We start from the raw sequence: 19,702 nt of genomic DNA, 5'->3' as shown, positions 1-19,702 counted from the left end.
AAAAATATATTTGTGTGTGCACGATGTTAAAATAACTTTTTAAAAAATAATTTCATGTATTACTGATACAATTTTATACAATCCTGCATAATTTATTTTATATTCTTCTTGCATATAAAATCGTTTTGTATTTAATTATATATACTTATTATTTTATAAACAAAATTTTTTTAACAAATTGGAGTGAATTTCATAACCGATACAGATGAGAGAATGGAATCATTATTGTCTTATTGAGGTCAATGTTACGGTCTTATAAATAACTACAGCACAGTGGTTGTCCTTGTCAAGTAACGTAGGAAGGTTTCAGGAAGTTACTTACTATTATGGATCCTTATGGATACTATTATGGATATAATCAATCCTGCATAATTTATTTTATATTCTTCTTGCATATAAAATCGTTTTGTATTTAATTATATATACTTATTATTTTATAAACAAAATTTTTTTAACAAATTGGAGTGAATTTCATAACCGATACAGATGAGAGAATGGAATCATTATTGTCTTATTGAGGTCAATGTTACGGTCTTATAAATAACTACAGCACAGTGGTTGTCCTTGTCAAGTAACGTAGGAAGGTTTCAGGAAGTTACTTACTATTATGGATCCTTATGGATACTATTATGGATATAATCATTTTGTAGAATCTGGAATATAACATTATATAAAATCTATTATTTATAAAATTATATTAGATTTGATACATTTGTTGCGTTCCTATAACTACTCACATGCAACTTATAAAGTAAAGTGACCAAACGAACGTTGATATTAATAAAAGACTGAAGAAGAAAGACGAAGGAAAAATGGAAAAATTGATTTGACTTTGATCTGACTTTGGTAGCACCATCCAAGATTAAACTGATAAGATCAGTAACTAGATCATTTTAAACCCTACAACTTTTGTATGAAATGTTTCTCGTAAATACTTATTTTTCAGGATATTTAATGGATCCAGAACTTTTTGAACACCCTGCATATATATATATATATATATATATATATATATATATATATATATATATATATGTATACCAATGTGACTCTATCGGATAAAAAGATAAATTATTAGAAATAGCTTTCGTACTTCATAATTATTTAATTAATTGCCCTCATTTATAAAACGTTTATTATATCATTATAATTATGCAATAATAGTGTTATTATACATATGTAATAAGGCGAAGGGCGCATATTACAACCTTAAACACGAACGAATAATTACTTAATCGTTTTTATATGTTGAATATTCTTTTCAAATTATTACTTTCTTTTTTTATTTATGATAATTACTTTTTAAATGATTCATATCGCTACCAAATTCGCGACGTTACCGCTAGAGCTTTAATTAGAGTTATTTTTCAGGATATTTAGACATCGACAAACTTTAGATTAAAAAATTACTTAAAAATAAAAACCGTAATTTAAAAATCTAAACCACTTTTATAATATAATGTCATCGGTATCTTTTGATTGCGTCCAGTCCGAATAACATTAGTGCAGCCGGTACCGAGATCTAGAGATTGAGTCCTGAAAAGGGCCGTTTAAAGATTTTTTCAGTTGTACGTGTAACACATAGGTACTTGTAAAGCGCTTTGTCCATTAAGCTGCTGTTCACAATGTCTACATTCAAGAAATAAATTAAAAATTAAATTAAATTAAGTAAAAAGTTAAACGAACTAATAAAATTAATAAAATTAAAAAGTAAATTAATTAATTAATCTAATTGAATAAATAAATAAAATTAATTAATTAATTAAATAAATAATATATAAATTTAAGTGGCTTAAAAATAAACAAAATAAGAGGTCAAGCATATGCCACACACTGGATCGTATTAGTGAAAATTATCTATATTATAAAGTACAATTACATAATTACAATAGACGTTCCTAAATGTGGTCATCTTCAGTACACAATAAAATTAAAACAATGCGAAATAGAATAATACAAGGATAAAACTGTGTGTCAAGTATTAGTCCTTATAATTATCTAAAATGTAAATATTTTAATGTCATTACGCAAATCAATATTAAAATTGTTCGACGTATAAATTCTATGAATTTAAACGATTGGTAAATCGTGATATTATTCGTGACACAAAAACAGTTTATTGGAATATGTCTCAATTCTTGCCAGAGTTGGATTCATTAGGTTACAATTCGTCTGTTCCTTGTAAAGAACAATGTTGTTGGATGTTCCGGAACGTTACGGGACGTTCCGGGACATTGAAGGGCGTTGCGGGATGTTCCGGGACCTTGCGGGCACGCCAAGTTTTTTCTTTACCATAATCCAGTTGATAATTTTAGCAACTTTCGGTTTATCTTATGTGTCTTGAGTAATGAAATACTTGGATAATTACATTTATTTCATGTCCGTTTTTGATTAAGAAGAATTCAATACCTTATGCACTTGGCGTATATTTTTCTTTTTAAAAAAAATTTTTTTTAACGTATATTTATATATAACATAATATAATAAATTTTGATCAACGTTTTATTTCTTAATAAGTAATACGTTGCTTGTAGAATATTAAAAAAAGATATGTTTTGAAAAAAACATTTCATCACCGTTTAATTATTAGAAAATTCGCTTTGAATTTCTTATGTATAACGTAAACCTGATGTAAATATAGTAATGTAATATAGTACAACTATAAAAAAGAACTTTTTTGAATTTATAAAAATAAATATGATGGTATAAAATCCTTTTCTGTACAATTTTAAATAACACATTATTAAGTAATTTTTTATATTAAATTTTAATATTAAATTTTTAATATTAAATTTACACTGATTTATAAGATTTTTGTTTCTCTTATATCTGAATAGTGATTTTTATATATTTTATTTCGTAAAGCAAAAAAATAGATTTAAATTTAAAATTATTAAAATATTTATTTTTAAAATAAAATGCTTAATATTTTAAAATGTAATGAAATTTTTGTAACCTTATCTTCATCTTTTAAAGCAGCTAAAAATACATAAAAATCACCATTTTGATGTTGAAAACCAGAAATCTAGTAACATAGTGTACTTAACAATGAGTAATAATGCCTTTAACATTAATACTATTATTTGCTAGGAAGATGCTATGATAAAATAATTGAAATTAGTTCATACAAAGTTTTTGCATGTTCATTTTTTTTGTATTTTCTATTTACATTTTTTATTTATAAATAGTTATATAAAAATATTTCTCATCTCCGTAATATGTGACATTTCATTTTGTGTGTTGATAAAAATTTAAAAAGAGAAAGATGTGTACAAATAAATAAGAGAGAATAAAGGAAGTGTTACCTTTGTACCATGAAGCAAAATTTTAAAATAATTTACATGGTTTTTTAAAATATTTTTATTAATTAAAATTCTATTATTTACAAAAAAGTATAAATAATCATTTGACTCAGCACCGTCACATTTAACATCTACTAGATAATAGATCGCGCGCAAAGTGGATTTATCGCAATATCCTTTTTATAAATTATATTCTGTTTGTTATCATATACATCAAGAAAATATTTCTTTTCAATTATATTTATCCTTTTTGTATGTGCTCTACAAATTTTCTTAAAGTTTGCTATAGTATATTCGTAATTTTATAAAAAAAATATATTTTTTACGCTCTTAGTAAAAAATTAACGTAGGTGTCTTTGACTACGTTTAGAATCTTAATCATATATAAGTTTAAAACGAAAAAGAGAAAAAAAATTGTACCATTTGATAAAAAAAAATAAATTAAATAAATTTAGATTAATAGTAACGTTCAGATTTTTCTAAATTTGTCATCATTTTTTTACGACATTCACGAAGACGACAACAAAGAACTATCACTCGTTACTTTTAAGTGACGGTTGTCTGGTACCAAAACTGGGCTCCAAGGGTACCAAGAAAGTGACTTTCTCGCTAGCATTAGCGTCGTCTTGTTTGAGAATAGGTGTATTCTTTCTGGTGGGTCTTCGCGGTCGTGGTAGAACCTCTTCATATGTAACGTATTCAGGTCTAACAGCCGTTCGCTGTTTCTTCAAGTAGTACACTGCGGAAGTATTCTCTGGTACATAACTCTGCTGAGTGGGTTTTGTCGTCTGAGGTATCGGGGTGACGGTGTAACCGGCGTTAATTAGAACAGACAACTCTTCTTGTGTCAGAGGCTGCTGATCCTTAGAAGAGGGAATACGTACAACTTGAGGGTTGCTTAGTTGGTCTTGATCAATAACCTCTTCGATGGTGAGAGATTTGACTGGCGATTTTTTCAAGAGACCTGATTGAGAAACATAAACAGAAGACTGAGTTGGTGGAACTTTCAGTTTGTGTACTTGACGAGGTTGATTGATAACAGGTTGAATGTAAGCTTGCTCTTGAACGGTAGTTTCACTGGAATCATCCGGTTTAGTCACGGATCTAGGGGCATAGGTAGAACCGGAAGTTTGATACTTGTTCACATCGTCATTGGTAAAGTAATTATTAAGTGTCGGAAGCTTGGGAGAATTAGGTAAAAGGTACTGAACGACTGGTGTACCGTTAGGATCTACCTTCTTAGCCTCTGACTGGGCTTTAGCGGCTGCCAAAATCTCATTGTTGGCTTTGGCGCGTGATTGCTGATAGATTTTGTACAACGCTAAGGCTTGAGCCTCCGCTAATGCCTGAGCATGAGCCTGAGCACGCAATTGATTTCTTTCAAAGTTCAAAGCGTCGATATGAGCCTTTTCTTGAGCTCTTACATGAGCCTGCTGTTGAGCCTCAACCTGACGTACAGCGTCAGAATGAGCTTTCTGTTCAGCAGCTGCCTGAACCCTCCTAGCTTCGGCGGCTTCGGCAGCCACCTGCGCCTTCAATTTTGCCCTGTATGCAGCCTCTGGATCCTTAGGTTCCAACTGACCTTCGATATGAGCTCGTCCGGCTTCGCTCACTTGCTCTCCTTGTTGAATTTGTTCCAAGGCGCTCTGTTGCCTATACCTCTCGTGATCGATTCTGATCTGTTCTAAAGCAGTCTCGTGATGTTTTTGATACGATGCTTGAGCGATTTTCTGAAAGGCTAAGGCCTGCGCCTCGGCTTGAGCCTGAGCCCTGGAATTTGCTTCGATTTCCGCCTGGGTCTGCCCTGGATGTGTTTTCAACTGAACACCGTCGCTTTCATAGTCGTATTGCGGAGATTGTCTGAAAGATTCAATTCCTTTTGGCGAATAATCTGCCGCTTGAGCTGTTTGGTACTGAATCTGAACTGGTTGCTCGATCGACTGATACGTCGCCGCCACTTGTTGTGGCGGATAACGAGGGGGCGGACTAGTCTCGATATGGTATTGTTGATATTGTGCGGGTAACTGAGGCGCCGGTATCGCTGTTGGTTTTACGTATTCTTGTTGCGAATAGCCAGTTTTAGGTTGCGTCGGAATCAGATTAAACTCTTGAGCCTGATTGGCGGATACCAATTGCAGCAACTCTTGTTCGAACGTGCCTAGCTTCGGTGAAGTATAAGATTCTACCTGGTACGTTGATGCTCCGGATGGACCGCGCGTCGGCTGTAATGCTTGAGTTTGCGCCACAGCCTCAGCTTGAATCACCTGAAGAGGTAACTGAGGTTTCGGTCTGAAAGGAACCACGGCGGGTTTGCGATAATTGTAATATGCCTGCTGCAGCGCCTGCTGCTGTTTGGCATAAGCTGGAAGAGGCCTACGCTGAGGCGCATTATTTGGTCTTGCGTATGCGTGCGGTTCAGTTCCGGTGAATTGTCGTAGGACGGCTAAGTATTCGGGTGATAGCTGAAAATTGTACATTTTTCTACGTTAATAAAACATAAAGTTATACCCTAGGACGCGAGCATGTGAGAGCATTTCATTGTTGTGCGTTCAATTGTGGCTTCAAAAGACAAGCGCCGATTCGTTTGCACTGTTCCTTTTACTTACACCCTTGAGGGCAAAAATCGGTCTCTTTTTAACATCCTTTTTTTATATTATTCCGAATATTTTGTTCTCAATTGATGCATTTTTTGCATATTCGGTTATTCTATTTTTATTATCCGAGTATTCGAAATTTCGGATATTACCCAGGAAATACCTATATTATATGCATAAAATTGGATAAAAGAACAGAACCTGGGTAATCGAGTTCTTGAATATTGACGGCTCTAATCTACAGTTGTAATTTTAATACTTTTGAGACTTGTAATTGAAAATAAAAGATAAAAATATCTAATTAAAAATTAATCAAAGACAACGCAAATAAAAGAAATAACAATTGAAAGTGATATATTCCATTTCATTTCCATGACTCCGTAAGTGAACTTGATCTTACGAACACGGAACAGCTACAAAGCAAATAATTGAAGATTAGGTTCTCGCTCCGTAAGTTATCGCAACAAGATGAGTTAAATAGTGACCGATAACGAAGCGATGATCATGATAGTGACTCATCCCGTTATAACAGTACACAAGGCCGTGGGGAAGGTTATAAATCTATAAACGTATACAAGGTTTGATAAAACTAGAAACCTATACCCGGCTGTTAGTGGGTGTGGTTGTACCGGTTCTGTTAGGTCGGGGCGATTAGAAGGCGTGCAAACTTGCAAGCGTTATGCAAGCGAGTGATTGCATTCGAACAGCGGCACTGCTGAGCGATCACGAGTGACCGCGTAGGCGGCACACGTATCGACAAGATCTCCGTTACCTTTTTCTTATAAAATCGAATCTATAGATTTGCGAATATATTATCTAATATTGTTTACTAAATCGATACAACGGTAATTGATAGTAATAAAGATTTATTCGTACCGAGGTTCATATTATCGCGCTACTTTTTACCACTTTTGTGCATCTTTTGAGTATATCGATTTAAATTTTTATGAAATAAAATATTTTTTACAATACTTTTATCCATTTAACTCGATTTATGCGAGAAATTATTGTTGCTTATTGTTATATTTATTAATAACATTTTTGAAAATGTATATTCTGTTTTTTATCACACTATTCTAAGTTCATATACTTTAAATTTAATAATATAATAAGTATTTTTAATGATATATTGACCGTAAATAATAACTCTCGACTTTAAAGTATTCAACGCTGATAAAAGTAAATTGAAGTGTATATACTGAAGATAATTATTTTAATTTCAGAAGCTTATAGAAGTTTAACTTCGTTTAACAAGAAAGGATTAAAGCGCTGTAAGACAGTAGGAGGAGGGAGGGATCCGGCGTTTCACGGCTTTTGTAGCACGGAATGTACAATCTCTCGTTATCCTCGAAGTGCATTGGTGAAATGGAAATCCTCGTATAGTAATGAGAGTAATGGAGTCGAGCGAAGCTGACTACTACCCCGTTGCATCAGAGCGCCTAGATCTTGAAGGCGGACCTAAGAGTCTTTCTTTCTCTTTCTTTCTCTCTCTCTCTCTCTCCCCTCTCTCTCTCCCTCTCTACATGCCGCTATTCGTTCAAATGTCTTATAAAAATAGTCTGGTCATGGCTAGTTAGTCAGTACGTTAGTGGGTGATAAGCGATCAATGTATAGTCATGGTTGATCAATGACAATAATGCTGGATATTCGACGGAACATTCGGTACTGAATATTCTATGATGCGATTAGTTGAAATTTAACGGATATATTCAGTAAAATTATTTCATACCTCTTGAGCATCATCACCGTGTCGAATAACGAATTGGCTAGGTGAAGCTCCATAAACGGCGCTGCTTGATATTGGTGACCTCTTGACAGGATCTTTGACATCAATCTCCAGCAAAACAATGTCATCGGCATTAGGTTCTGATGACACTGTTTTCTTGGTGAAGCTGGTCTCCTCTCCAACGGAGATTGTAAGAAGACCTGTTGATTTTAAATATACAAAATCTCCCTTAATTGGTTTAGAAATTTTAACATTTCTACTTAAATTAAAAAGATTGCTTTATTTAAAAATTAATTTACTTTAACAAATATATTTTCTTTTTATGCATATTTCTTCCATATTGCTGCTGTATGATAAACATTTATTTCAAAATTCTTCAAAACCTGAACATTGTTTGCTGCATAAGATACTAAATCCTGTATACATTTCCTTTTGGAGTTTGATGATTGAATAATCGAACGTGGAAGTGACTTTTACCTATATCGTTCTGCCTGACCGCGAACGCTTAGAATGGAGCTGGGAAAGTAACGCAGAGAAAGTTACGACGTGCGCTCAAGAAACTCTTCCCACGGATTTTGCTTTCAACATTTCCAAGCGTCTCGTTGTAAGTCGTAACGGAAAGAGATAAGCATATGAACGGTTCGGTTAATGAACTGTATCTAACACGTTAATTCCTATGAGCTTACGTATACTATAATAATAAAAGTAAAAAAAATTGAATTTTCGTATTGACAGCAATTATTGGATCAAATTATTCAATCTTAATCTGTAGTGCTATTTTGTATTAGCTCAAACTAAGTTTGTAATAAAACACAATAAGAGCATCGATAAATTTCATTTTTCTTCGACAGAGTGATGTAAAGTTAAAATTAGAGTCGTGTTGTAAAAATTGCAAACTGTACTATAAAAATGAAAAGTCGATGTCGTATACTAAAACATTTATTAATATATATATCACATACTAGCTGCAGCAATTTTTTTTACAAAATAATAGTCAACAATTGTATAACCTCAATTAAAACGAATCAGTTTAATATGTTTTGATTGCAATATATTTTATTGATTGTTGATATATTAATATCAACAACAAACAATAATAAATTTTGTTGATATATTAATAGTATATATCTCGATACTTTAATCATCAATGCGTCGTTAATAAATCATACATCAAGATACGTATATTTAAAGTAAATGTTTTCATTGAAAGAGAAACAGAGAAAGATGAAAATAACAGTTTATTTTATTTTGAATGCTTAAATAATTAATTTGCGTTACTTTTTTTCAATTTTTTCTAATCATTTAAAAATTAGTATCTCTTAGTCTTGATGATTCTTAGATGGTCCTGAAAGTAAAGTTGAAGAAAGTTTCCTTTTACTTTTTTTTTTTGCTTATACCCACATCACGTAAGCGAGGCATAATGATCACAAAATGCATATCTTCATTACCAGTTTCTTCTTTGGCAATTTACCCACTAAGAATTATAAATTATTATCGCAAAATTTGATTTACATATCATCACAAAGGTGTAATTGTAGTGCTTCGATGATAAATAATGAAGATATAAAAAATCGAGAAAACGTCTTACTGTCTCGCTATGATTTTCTGATGAAGATGTCAAACGGATTATTTTTCTCTAAGAAAACAATACAAAAGATAAAAAAAGATCAAATTTGATATTTGCTATGACTTATATAAGGGTTTACAGATTTTTCAATTTTCTCACTGAAAAATTACAATTCTCCGTAACTATGAATTTATTCGGTACATAATTCTTTTCTACGTAATTCTACATTGCAAATACTAAATAAAAAAACACTACATGAATCAAATTGGAGGTCAAACAAAATATTTTACTTGTGAGAAAAAAGAAAATTATTTTGCAAGTTTAAAATATATGCTGAATTTTGGGGAAAGACATTTTGAAAAAAAATCGTTGCGTTGTCTTATTTCCTATAAAAGCCATATTTAAACGTGATCACGCCGATTCTTTTGAAATAACTTAAGAGAGGAAAGCGCGCAGGTAATCCGGCTTTCCTTCTTTTGTTAGTCCGTGAGATATTGCACGGATGTGCGTAATTTTTCCCTCGTTGAGTAATATACTATATGCGCGTCCTTAGGAGGAAGCCACTGTTAAGCAACATCTCCCATACCGCGAGTGCATACGTATAATTAGCAAACCACCTTACCTAATTAATGCGTTTCATGGAGTTTGTATCTTTAATGTTATTTTATTGAATATTATCAATCTTATATTTATATATTTATGATTATATTATATAGACGAATCCGTATGGAAAAGACTATTAAGAACTATTCAGATTTCTATATAGTTACTATTCAATTTCTATAGTTAGCTCACTGGCATAAGTAATTTTAAATATAATATGATAATGCGTGTTTATATGATATGTTATCTTAAGGATGTTGAATATATGTACATCAGATAAAAGTATTAATCAAACAATCAGCTAAAAAAGCTAATATCAATCAATATCATTTAAAAAATGATAACAATTAGCTCATACATATGGCTTGAAACCAACTACAAATAACACAAAACAATAAATAATTTGGTTTATAATTTTTTCTACAATTTTAGGCCAATAATTTTTAAACGAATAAGTGAATTCAAGAAAACGCAATTATTTTACAAAAAAATCAAGATTAACAAAAAATTAAATAACTTTCAAAATTAATAAAAAAATTATTTTCAAATTTTATACAGGTACTCAGACACAAATAACGGAACAACCTATATGAAACTTTTATGTTTTTGATGTTTTGAGATGTAACTTATATATTATTAAATAAATACAAAATGACATAAATAAATGTTAATTAATGTTCCATTTTTAATTATGAAATATGTACATGTGAATTTCAATTTTTTTCTCGGAGAAAATTTAAAATGATGATTTTTTTTCTCTTGCTTATTGATATAATGTAGTTATAATTATTACCAAGCTAAGCTTCGATCAGTAGGTATTAATTTAATACGAATAAGTGATCTTTCAAAACTGCGGTGTTAGGTTTAATAGGTTCGAGCGTTGGATTAGAGGTGAAATTAGTGATGCAATAAGGACAATGCGAAACCACGCCATCGACCTTTCACTTTCGGATAATCTGTCCTGAGCATAATCTGATCGAAATCAAGATTCCTTAAGGCCGCATAATGTTTTTGCTTTATTCTAGCAAAAAATATCTCTACAGGATTATTTTAAAAATTAATACTTAAAAATATAAACTTCCACTTAAAAATGAATGTTTAAGAATAAATAAATGAGAAGATTTAGAATTAATCTATTGTTAATTTAGATAGTACAGTGCTATAATCATTCCGTACACTATATAATGATATTTATTATATCGTCATACGTGAGCAAATGTTTTGTTTTCTTTATTTTTTGATCTTGTTTTCTTATCTACAATATTCAAATACTGACGACAAAGCGGAACTTTCCCAGCAAACACCAAGTTACATATGTAACGTACATGACACATGTGTTATATTACAGTTATATTGTTGAATGGGAAATTACTAATATGTACGTTACATATGTAACTTGGTGTTTGTTGGGTTAGTAGCTCTATCATTTAAACTTGTAAATATAAATTAATATTGCTTAATATTATTATTTCATATTATAAGTTTATATATATGATATATATATTATATATATATATTAAATAAATAAGATAATAAACCGTGAAATTATCTATTTACAAGTACTTTAAGAAACGAAAGTAAGAATGGAAATGCAAAAACTTATAAGATAGGAAAAGCTGTAAAACAGTTTCTCGTCTACGATATTACATGGCTGGCAATATACGGTATTACATTGACGTATATTCTGTGACATATTATTACTGACAGTTTTCACTTTTTGTTCTAGCTTAAAACTGCGTGCAGACTTCCGCCTTAGTTGCGGGCCTTCGTACCACTCACCTTGTGTTGTTCGTGAGTGATACATGCAGAGAAATATGTACAAATAAAAGTTCTCAATATACATATATACTATACATATACACATCTTATACATCAATACATATATTTTATGTATACAAGATATTTTTTAAATATCATCTACTAATCATTTAGCGTTATTTCTAATAAAAATTGTCAAAAAGTTTTGAGCCATTTTTTACAACTCTTAATAAAGCAGTTATTATCGAGTAAAGCTAATCCAGTTGGCGCCTTTCTTTAGACGAGCATACATCATTAAACCGATACTTGATAGTATCTACTTATCAAGTGCGCTGCTCACTGATGTGTATCCAAATAAAAAACAGCACCGATTAATTATCATTACTTGGCAATCATTTCTTTAATTATTAAGCATTGTGGAAAAAATAGCTCAGGACTGTTCAACTCAATTTTTGATCAGGAATAGTACTATACATATATAATTAAAATTACTGTAAATGGGCGCTATTTAAGAAATATATACTGCATATATAATAATACACACACAGACACACAGTATATACATATATGTATTTCTATATTGTAGATATACAGGGTATTCCATAATTCTTAATTGATTTTTTGAAAGAGGATGAAATTCTGAACTAAAAGTTCTTTTCCCAATTTGACTCAAACTATTATTTACTGAGTTATTAACGGTTAAAGTTAAGCAATCAGTTTGCGCCTAGCCGGAGCAATAAAGCATGCTATAGGGCTTCTCACGTTTACTCTGTACATTCTCCTGACTAAAATTTTATTATAATTTTTTTATATTAATTAATTAATTAATAAATAAACCAAAAAAATGGGTAAATTGTTTATTTTTCTATGCATTTGTTGATTATGTGTAACAATCTTCCTTCTCAACTACTTTCGATTTTCAAGTTGGTAGCAGTTGCAGCTGCAACCCGGTACTATATGGTATATCGGTTAGAAAGGCGATACCGTTAGTTCACGCAATTTATGTTCGACATCGATTTCTCAATCGATGGCGATACGAGCGCGTGAGATTTTTCATTTCAACTGTCGTGGCTATTACCGATTTGTGTTATAAATAACATATATATAGAGCAAATAAATAAAAATTTATAAAAATAAGAATAGTCAATTAGTCGCCATATATAGAAAATATTTAATGATTAGTTACGAAATGTCATCGTCCACGGCGAATATATAGTTCAAGTAAATATAATGTATATCAAAGCCATATAGATACATCACTGCACATATAGAAAATTATGTAAAAAATGCAATAAATCAAATTATTAATACGTTGCTTTTTCTCTATATTATTAATAAAATTATAGTGGTTTTTTAAAATTATTTTTTATGCAATTCTGATAATATAAATATATTTTACCATTTAGACGAAGTTTTTACATATTTGTTGATATTATATTAAACAAATTTTTTATAATCATTATTATACTTTTTCAATATTTCGCACTAAATCTATTTAAAAAATACTTCGTACTGATAAACGTTTTAAGTACAAATATGCAATTCAGTGACTAAATTAAGAAAATACAATAATAAAGATCTGTTAGTGCGTGAGTAAAAATTTATCCCACCGTCACAGCGACGACGTGAAAGATCTCGATAACATGCAATAATAGCCTAGGAAGGAAACGCGTTTCTTAACTTGACGGTTTTTTATACATTGGAGGAAACGAGAGATCATAAAACAGATTCGAGTTCTCATTGCGGCATTGTATCAACGTACCGAGGAGGAAATTAGGCAAAGAGACCCTCCGGCTTCTCGTGCGATTATCGTTACGTAGATTCTTTCGAAGATGAGAAAATCTGATAGCTTCGTATTACGAGAAGGATATTTTGCAGCGGTGTCATGGACTATGAAGAAACTTGTAAAAGAAAATAAAATTGCATGGCGAACGTGTCGAGTAGAAACCGAGAGGTTGTAGCACGTATAGTTGCTCTCTGCGTAAACGTGTGTCGGAAGCAACTTTCTATTGATCTAATATATGAACATTGCCATCCATATTGCTAAAGTTGATACTAACTCAATACAGTACAATATATAGTACAGTTGAACAAACAATTAAACTACATTCAATCACATGATATTCATTAAGCGTAATAGAGTATTTTAGTTTATCAATCAGAAATATATTAGGCAATAAAGGAGAAAATACATTTGCTGTAAATGTATACATTTGACTAGTAAGTGTATATATATTTAATTAAGGTTAACATTTCGACTGTGACATATATAATATTTAAATATGAAGATAATTTCATTCTGTTTTTGAAAACAGATAGTTGAAAAAAAAGATAAATTTTTAAAACAAATGTATTTAAGAATTAATGCGTATGACTTATTTAATAAATTGAAAAAAGTCGCTATCCATTATTCACTATTTTTAATTCAGATTGTAGTTTATCCAATATAAGAAATATTATCAAGAGAATGCAGAGAAATATCTCCTTCCAATTTTGATAAGTTTTTAATACGTTGAAATTTAGATTAAAATAAGGAACACATATTTCTTTACACATATATGCATTGTTTGCACCTATTTTTTCAGGCATTTTTCAAAGAATAAATCTTTATTTAAAAAAATCATTTTTTTCGAAATGTATATTATTAAAGCTATAAAGATTGGAAGAAATTTTTAAATAGAAGTTGAATAGATTTTAAGAGTACTTTAATTTAGTAATTAATATAGTAAAATCATTTAATATAATGAAGTAATAATTACAATAATCGAGTGTAGGCAAATGAGGTGTAGGCAAATGGTGCTGTAAGCAATCGATTTGTAGGCAAAATTTCCTCTCGGAAATTATATAAATTTACGAGAAAGAAATATGATTAGACACAAAGAATAGCCTTGACCGCATACAACCTTTTTCACTTAATTAGAGGTATTAATTCTTATCGGTCAATTTTTCACTTAAAAAATTTCTGTTTATATAAAAATAAAAAATAAAGAATAATTTGTAATCTCGATTGTCTACATGCATTTTTGCACATAAGTAAAAATTTTAGAAACAAAATTAAAATTTAAAATTCTCTGTACATGTAAGAAGTTATAAGTGAACTAATATTTAGTTTACTACGTTTTACATATTGATTACTTACAATGTGGAAACTTGGACTGACGTGTTAATAGATGACTACCTTGATTAATTAATTTCAAAGGACAACAAGTATGGATTGATTATGATACAATATGCGAGTATTAATTATCTTGTTTGATTAATATTATTTTTATAATCTTTACCGTTGAGTTTCCGTAAATTGTATTTAATATTGATAGTCTTTTCCGTTATCTAGATAAAATTATCTAGGTAATCATCTAGAAGAAAAGAAATGGCTTTATCTTATCTTTATCTAGATTATTAAGAATTATAGACTATCTTTATCTTATCTTAGATTTTAAAAAACGTTATCTTTTTTAATTTATCTAAGATTATAGAAGAGTATTGTAAGAAATTTCTATGTAAACAATCAACCTCCAGTAGTAGTAGTGATGAGGATTTTTTTCGCGATATAGACAAAAAAATTTGGATTAGTTCAACACCAGTCATTAAAAGCAACATTGAAGTACTTTTATATTTAGAAAATAAATCAAAATAATTAGATATTTTGAATTTATATCCACACATTAAACAAATTTTTTAAAAATATAATACGTTATTGCCATCATCAGCGCTAGTAGAACGTCTTTTTAGTTGCGGACAACAAATATTAATTCCACGTAGAAACCGTTTATCAGATGATACATTCGAAAAACTTTTATTTTTAAAAAATAAAAATTTATAAAATATTTATAAAAATATGAATGTATTTTTTGTATCCTTAATCGTTTTACTACCTAAGTTACTCAAAAATAAAATCATCTTAAAATTATCTAAATAAACAATTTTTTTAATTTTTCATCTTTTATTTAGATTAATGTAAAATTAATAGATTATCTTCATCTTATCTAAAATACATTTTTGTGTCATTTATCTTATCTAGATAATTTTTGATTATCTAAGCGCAACACTGAATATTGAGAATGACCCGATAGGGATCGAAAGTTTTGTACTGTTAGGAAATATATATGTAAAATCTATTCCTTTTAGCTGAATTTGTTTCATCTTTTTTCCTTTTCTTTTCACGCTAAAAAAGGAAAAAAGAAAAGAATCATGCAAGAAATTCAATTAAAAAGAACAGACTTTTTAATAGTATTCCACTTCGTAAACACAATAATAACCTTCATTATAAACTCTTATTTATTCTACAGTCACGCAACTTTAATTTTAATGAAGAAAAATAATTTTTAATGAAAAATAATTTTTATAAAAACAAAAAGAAATTATTGTAGACATGACTTAATAAAATCAGCCATTTTCTTTTATTAAAATGTGTTCCAAAATTATATTTCCCAAATAATAAGACTATTTTAATTATTTTTTTATTAATGAGTGTGAAATTAAAATAAAGGATGAATTTAACAATCCTTACGTGTTCTCCAAATCGCCAAAAATGCTCCTTTCTTACGATGCACAGCTTAATTATTAATTTTTAGTTTTAAATATCTCTAAGATACATATAAGTTAACTAGTATTAAATATTAAATCTTATTGGTTAACTAGACTTTATATGGGCGTAATATCCAATATGCTTTACTTGCTGTTAGTATGTAATTACGTCTTAATTCAACAAATAGCACTATAAATCCTGCAGACTGTCCATCTCGATTGTAGTTTGTTCCAGTTTAGGGTTCACTTTGTTTATTTTATTATTGACGGTAAAATATTATAAAATGCATAACTTCGTAATGTAATATTTCGTAACTACAAATATATAGGTATAATAATGAATGTTTTTTATAACTATTATGATACGATTATTAAATTTTATAGTTCATTATGTTGTAAAATTCTATATATTTATACTTTATAACACTGTATTTAGTTTATATTTTCGTCATAACATGTCTTGTTAATAACCAAAGAGAACGAATTCTTTGTAAAGTAGAACCAGTATGGTCAACCTAAGCTTTGAGTGTACACACATCAATTGTATAACTTCTTTTCGGTACTTTTGTTATTCCAGATCATGGATTCGAATTCAATTGGAAACATTCAGTGGCGCGCACTAGTGTATAGTAAAGCCGTTGTACAGAAATTGATATAAAGATGTTTAGTATAAATACAGAAACAGATTAAACTATCTTCAATATCTTTTTTATGATGTTGTTAAGTAAAATATATTTTTTTACAATGGAAAGATCGATATTTTTTTAATTCAAAATATTTACATTTCACTTTTACACTTAGATTAAATCAATATTCACTTTAATGTGCACTATGCATTGATGTACATTGATGTATTCAATTAGATTTCCTATAATTTACTTGCTAAATATGTGAAAATAAGTAGATAATTAGAAAAGTTAATTGCTTAAAAAGTAGTTTCTTTTTTATTCTCTTATATATCAATAAACATGTTAATAAACTTATAATCTTACAAAAGTAATATAGTTTTATTTTTCTTCAGTCTTCTAACATTTTTTTTACGAAAAAAAGAGAAACATATATACAGAAGTCATTTAACTTAATTTTTATCTTTTCTTAAAATGTTTAAGAAAAGCACTAAATATGTGAAAACATATTTAAACTTATATTGTTTTAATGATTAAAAGTGTTTTCTCTTTTTAATCTAATCATCACACAGTTTTTAATTTTTCAGCAAAAATTAGATAAAATCGCAAAGTTTAAGTTGATTGTACAAGATCTGATTACTTTACAAAAAATTAAAAACTTTTTTATTATTTTGTAAATTAAAGTATAATAACTCTGAATGTAACAATAAATGCAGTAAACAAGTTATAAAAATCTGTTATTAAATAAATATAAATGTAATATAAATATAAATAAGTATGCTGTTATTTACACAACTTTTATACAAATACAGTTTTATTTATTTTTATATAGAAAATGTAAATATCAGCACATTTTCAATTTCACATTCAATTTTGCATTAACTATATGAGTGATATTTCTTATAGAGTAAAACTTTGGGAAATATTATTTAAGGAACTTTGAGAAATATCTATAGCACTTGTTGATAAAAGACAAAATAGTATAAACGAGATTTAGTAATACTAAATTATTATCGATTTAAATAAACATTTTTTTAAAGTTATTTATAATAACATTTAAAAAGAGATACATATATATTATTTTATTTTAAATTTTCACAAACTTTATGTAAAAACTTTACTGATAATAATTATATTAATTTGCATCCATTAATTTATATTTCAAAACTAAATTCGCGTATAACGCTTTCATATTTTCAACACAAAATAAAAATCAATCTCCTTAAATATGTTCATTATTTAAAAAATATTTCATTATTTGAAAATAGTTTTCTTCAGAAAATATAAATATAAAATGTTCATTATCCTTCTGTATTTTTCATAAAAGGCAACAAAAATGGATACATTCGCGTAGTAAAACAAATCAATTCAAAAAGCATTTTTTTTTAACTTTTTGTAAGTGATTTTATCTTATTCGTGAAGAGCAGAATCCAATTTTCCCCCACACAAAATTCACACCCACGTTTTCGCAACAAGAAACACACACGCATGAATTATCGTTGCACGTACACTCCGCAGCGTGTCATTCACAGGGAGGTAAGTTGATAAAAAGAGGTGATGTGGATTGAATCATAAACACTTTTACCGACACTGAGAAAATTTTATCCTTTTCTTGTGAGAATGTGACGTGATCGCACTCACCTGCGAGGATAAGCAGCCACATGGTGAGAGCGAGTGACGGAATTGCCGAGCGAATGTTTAGTGGAAGTGAAGTGTAGTGGCTTTATAGTCCGAGGGGAAAGGCCGCGCCCGTGGTTCGCAGACCAAGTGGGGTTCTCATATCCGCAACTTTTCCGCAGTCTATCTTGCACTCGACTGCACATTCGGCACATATAAGCGCAAGTCCCGCTATTGGACTCATTCATTTTCCTTACTTTCTATTATTTGCCATTTATTTGAAAAGCTAGTTTGAATAGTCTTGGTATTCTAATAAAATAAAAGTTAGCGCGACAACTGATCATCCTCTTGTTGATCGTCATTACTACATAAGATCCAAAATAACAAAGTAAGACAAAATTAAGAGTAAGACAGTATATACAGTACAAACAATGTAGGTTTAATGTAGTCTTTTGTTTTGATTTCTGAATTAAATTGCCACCAGTGTTATATCGCAATCGTGTGTCAAGCAACTGTACTCACTTCTACCAGGCTTCCTCCTAAGACTTTTCTCATAGCGTGTCGTGGTTGTATAAAATTCATGTTGTATAAGTTAAACGCGCATGATGCACGTGTACATGCGAATTAGTGTGACTAAGTGCACATGAAAGACCATGCTAATACGACTGCTTTGTTCGTTATAAATACAAACTGTTGTGGGAAAGACAATTGGGTGGAAGAAAAACAGTTTAGAACCATTTCGACCAACTCTGGTTAACTTTAATCGAGCGACGATTAGTCGACTGGAATTGGCCAATCACATCTGTCATTGACAAATGTGATTGGTCAATTCCAATGGATTAACGGCCGCTCGTTTAAAGTTAATCAGAGTTGATCGAAACGGCCCTTAAATGAATGCAAACCTTTGATTCATCCTCGCGCAAATGATTAATATCTATATAATTTAGAGAGAAATTAAATATTTTAACCCAATGAAAATCGATGAGAATATGCCGTAACGGTCAAATTGGACCTCGAGTGCTTCTATACATATTGCGTGTGGATTTATATACTATGTATGTAGATTTTTCAATTGCGCGCCGAATTTTTCAGACTTGAAACGCAATGCTATTAAAGGCGATTTTTGGCATGCTTCTGGTATAGCAACCAAAAGTAACCGCGACTAAAGCTATCTTCGTTTTCAGGGATCAGAAGACAAAGATAGCCTCAACCACGGTTGCTTTTGGTAGCTATATACCAGAGGCACGCCACAAATCGCCTTAAACTACCTCAGTAATATCACGAATTAAATTGACTAACAATTTAACAATTTCTGATGCTCTTTGCGCATCTTAGCTTGATCTTAATAATGTTTGACATATTCAAATCTGTAAATAATTAAT

The 19,702-nt window shown here is 29.9% G+C and overlaps 1 protein-coding gene across 1 annotated transcript; it reads right to left on the bottom strand.

The window, feature by feature from the left end:
• Positions 1-3,736: 3,736 nt before the first annotated feature.
• Positions 3,737-18,568, bottom strand: LOC108775555 (mediator of RNA polymerase II transcription subunit 15). The gene is made up of 4 exons (XM_018541960.1): positions 18,468-18,568; positions 18,345-18,424; positions 7,626-7,822; positions 3,737-5,764 (listed from the first exon to the last, which is right to left on the bottom strand). The coding sequence occupies exons 1-4, from the start codon at positions 18,566-18,568 to the stop codon at positions 3,836-3,838; spliced, it is 2,307 nt and encodes a 768-aa protein (XP_018397462.1). The 3' UTR covers positions 3,737-3,835.
• Positions 18,569-19,702: the final 1,134 nt, after the last annotated feature.

This window comes from Cyphomyrmex costatus, unplaced genomic scaffold (genome assembly GCF_001594065.2).
Source record: "Cyphomyrmex costatus isolate MS0001 unplaced genomic scaffold, Ccosl1.0 scaffold300, whole genome shotgun sequence".
Lineage (NCBI taxonomy): Eukaryota > Metazoa > Arthropoda > Insecta > Hymenoptera > Formicidae > Cyphomyrmex > Cyphomyrmex costatus.
This window is presented reverse-complemented; position numbering and strand designations above follow the sequence as displayed.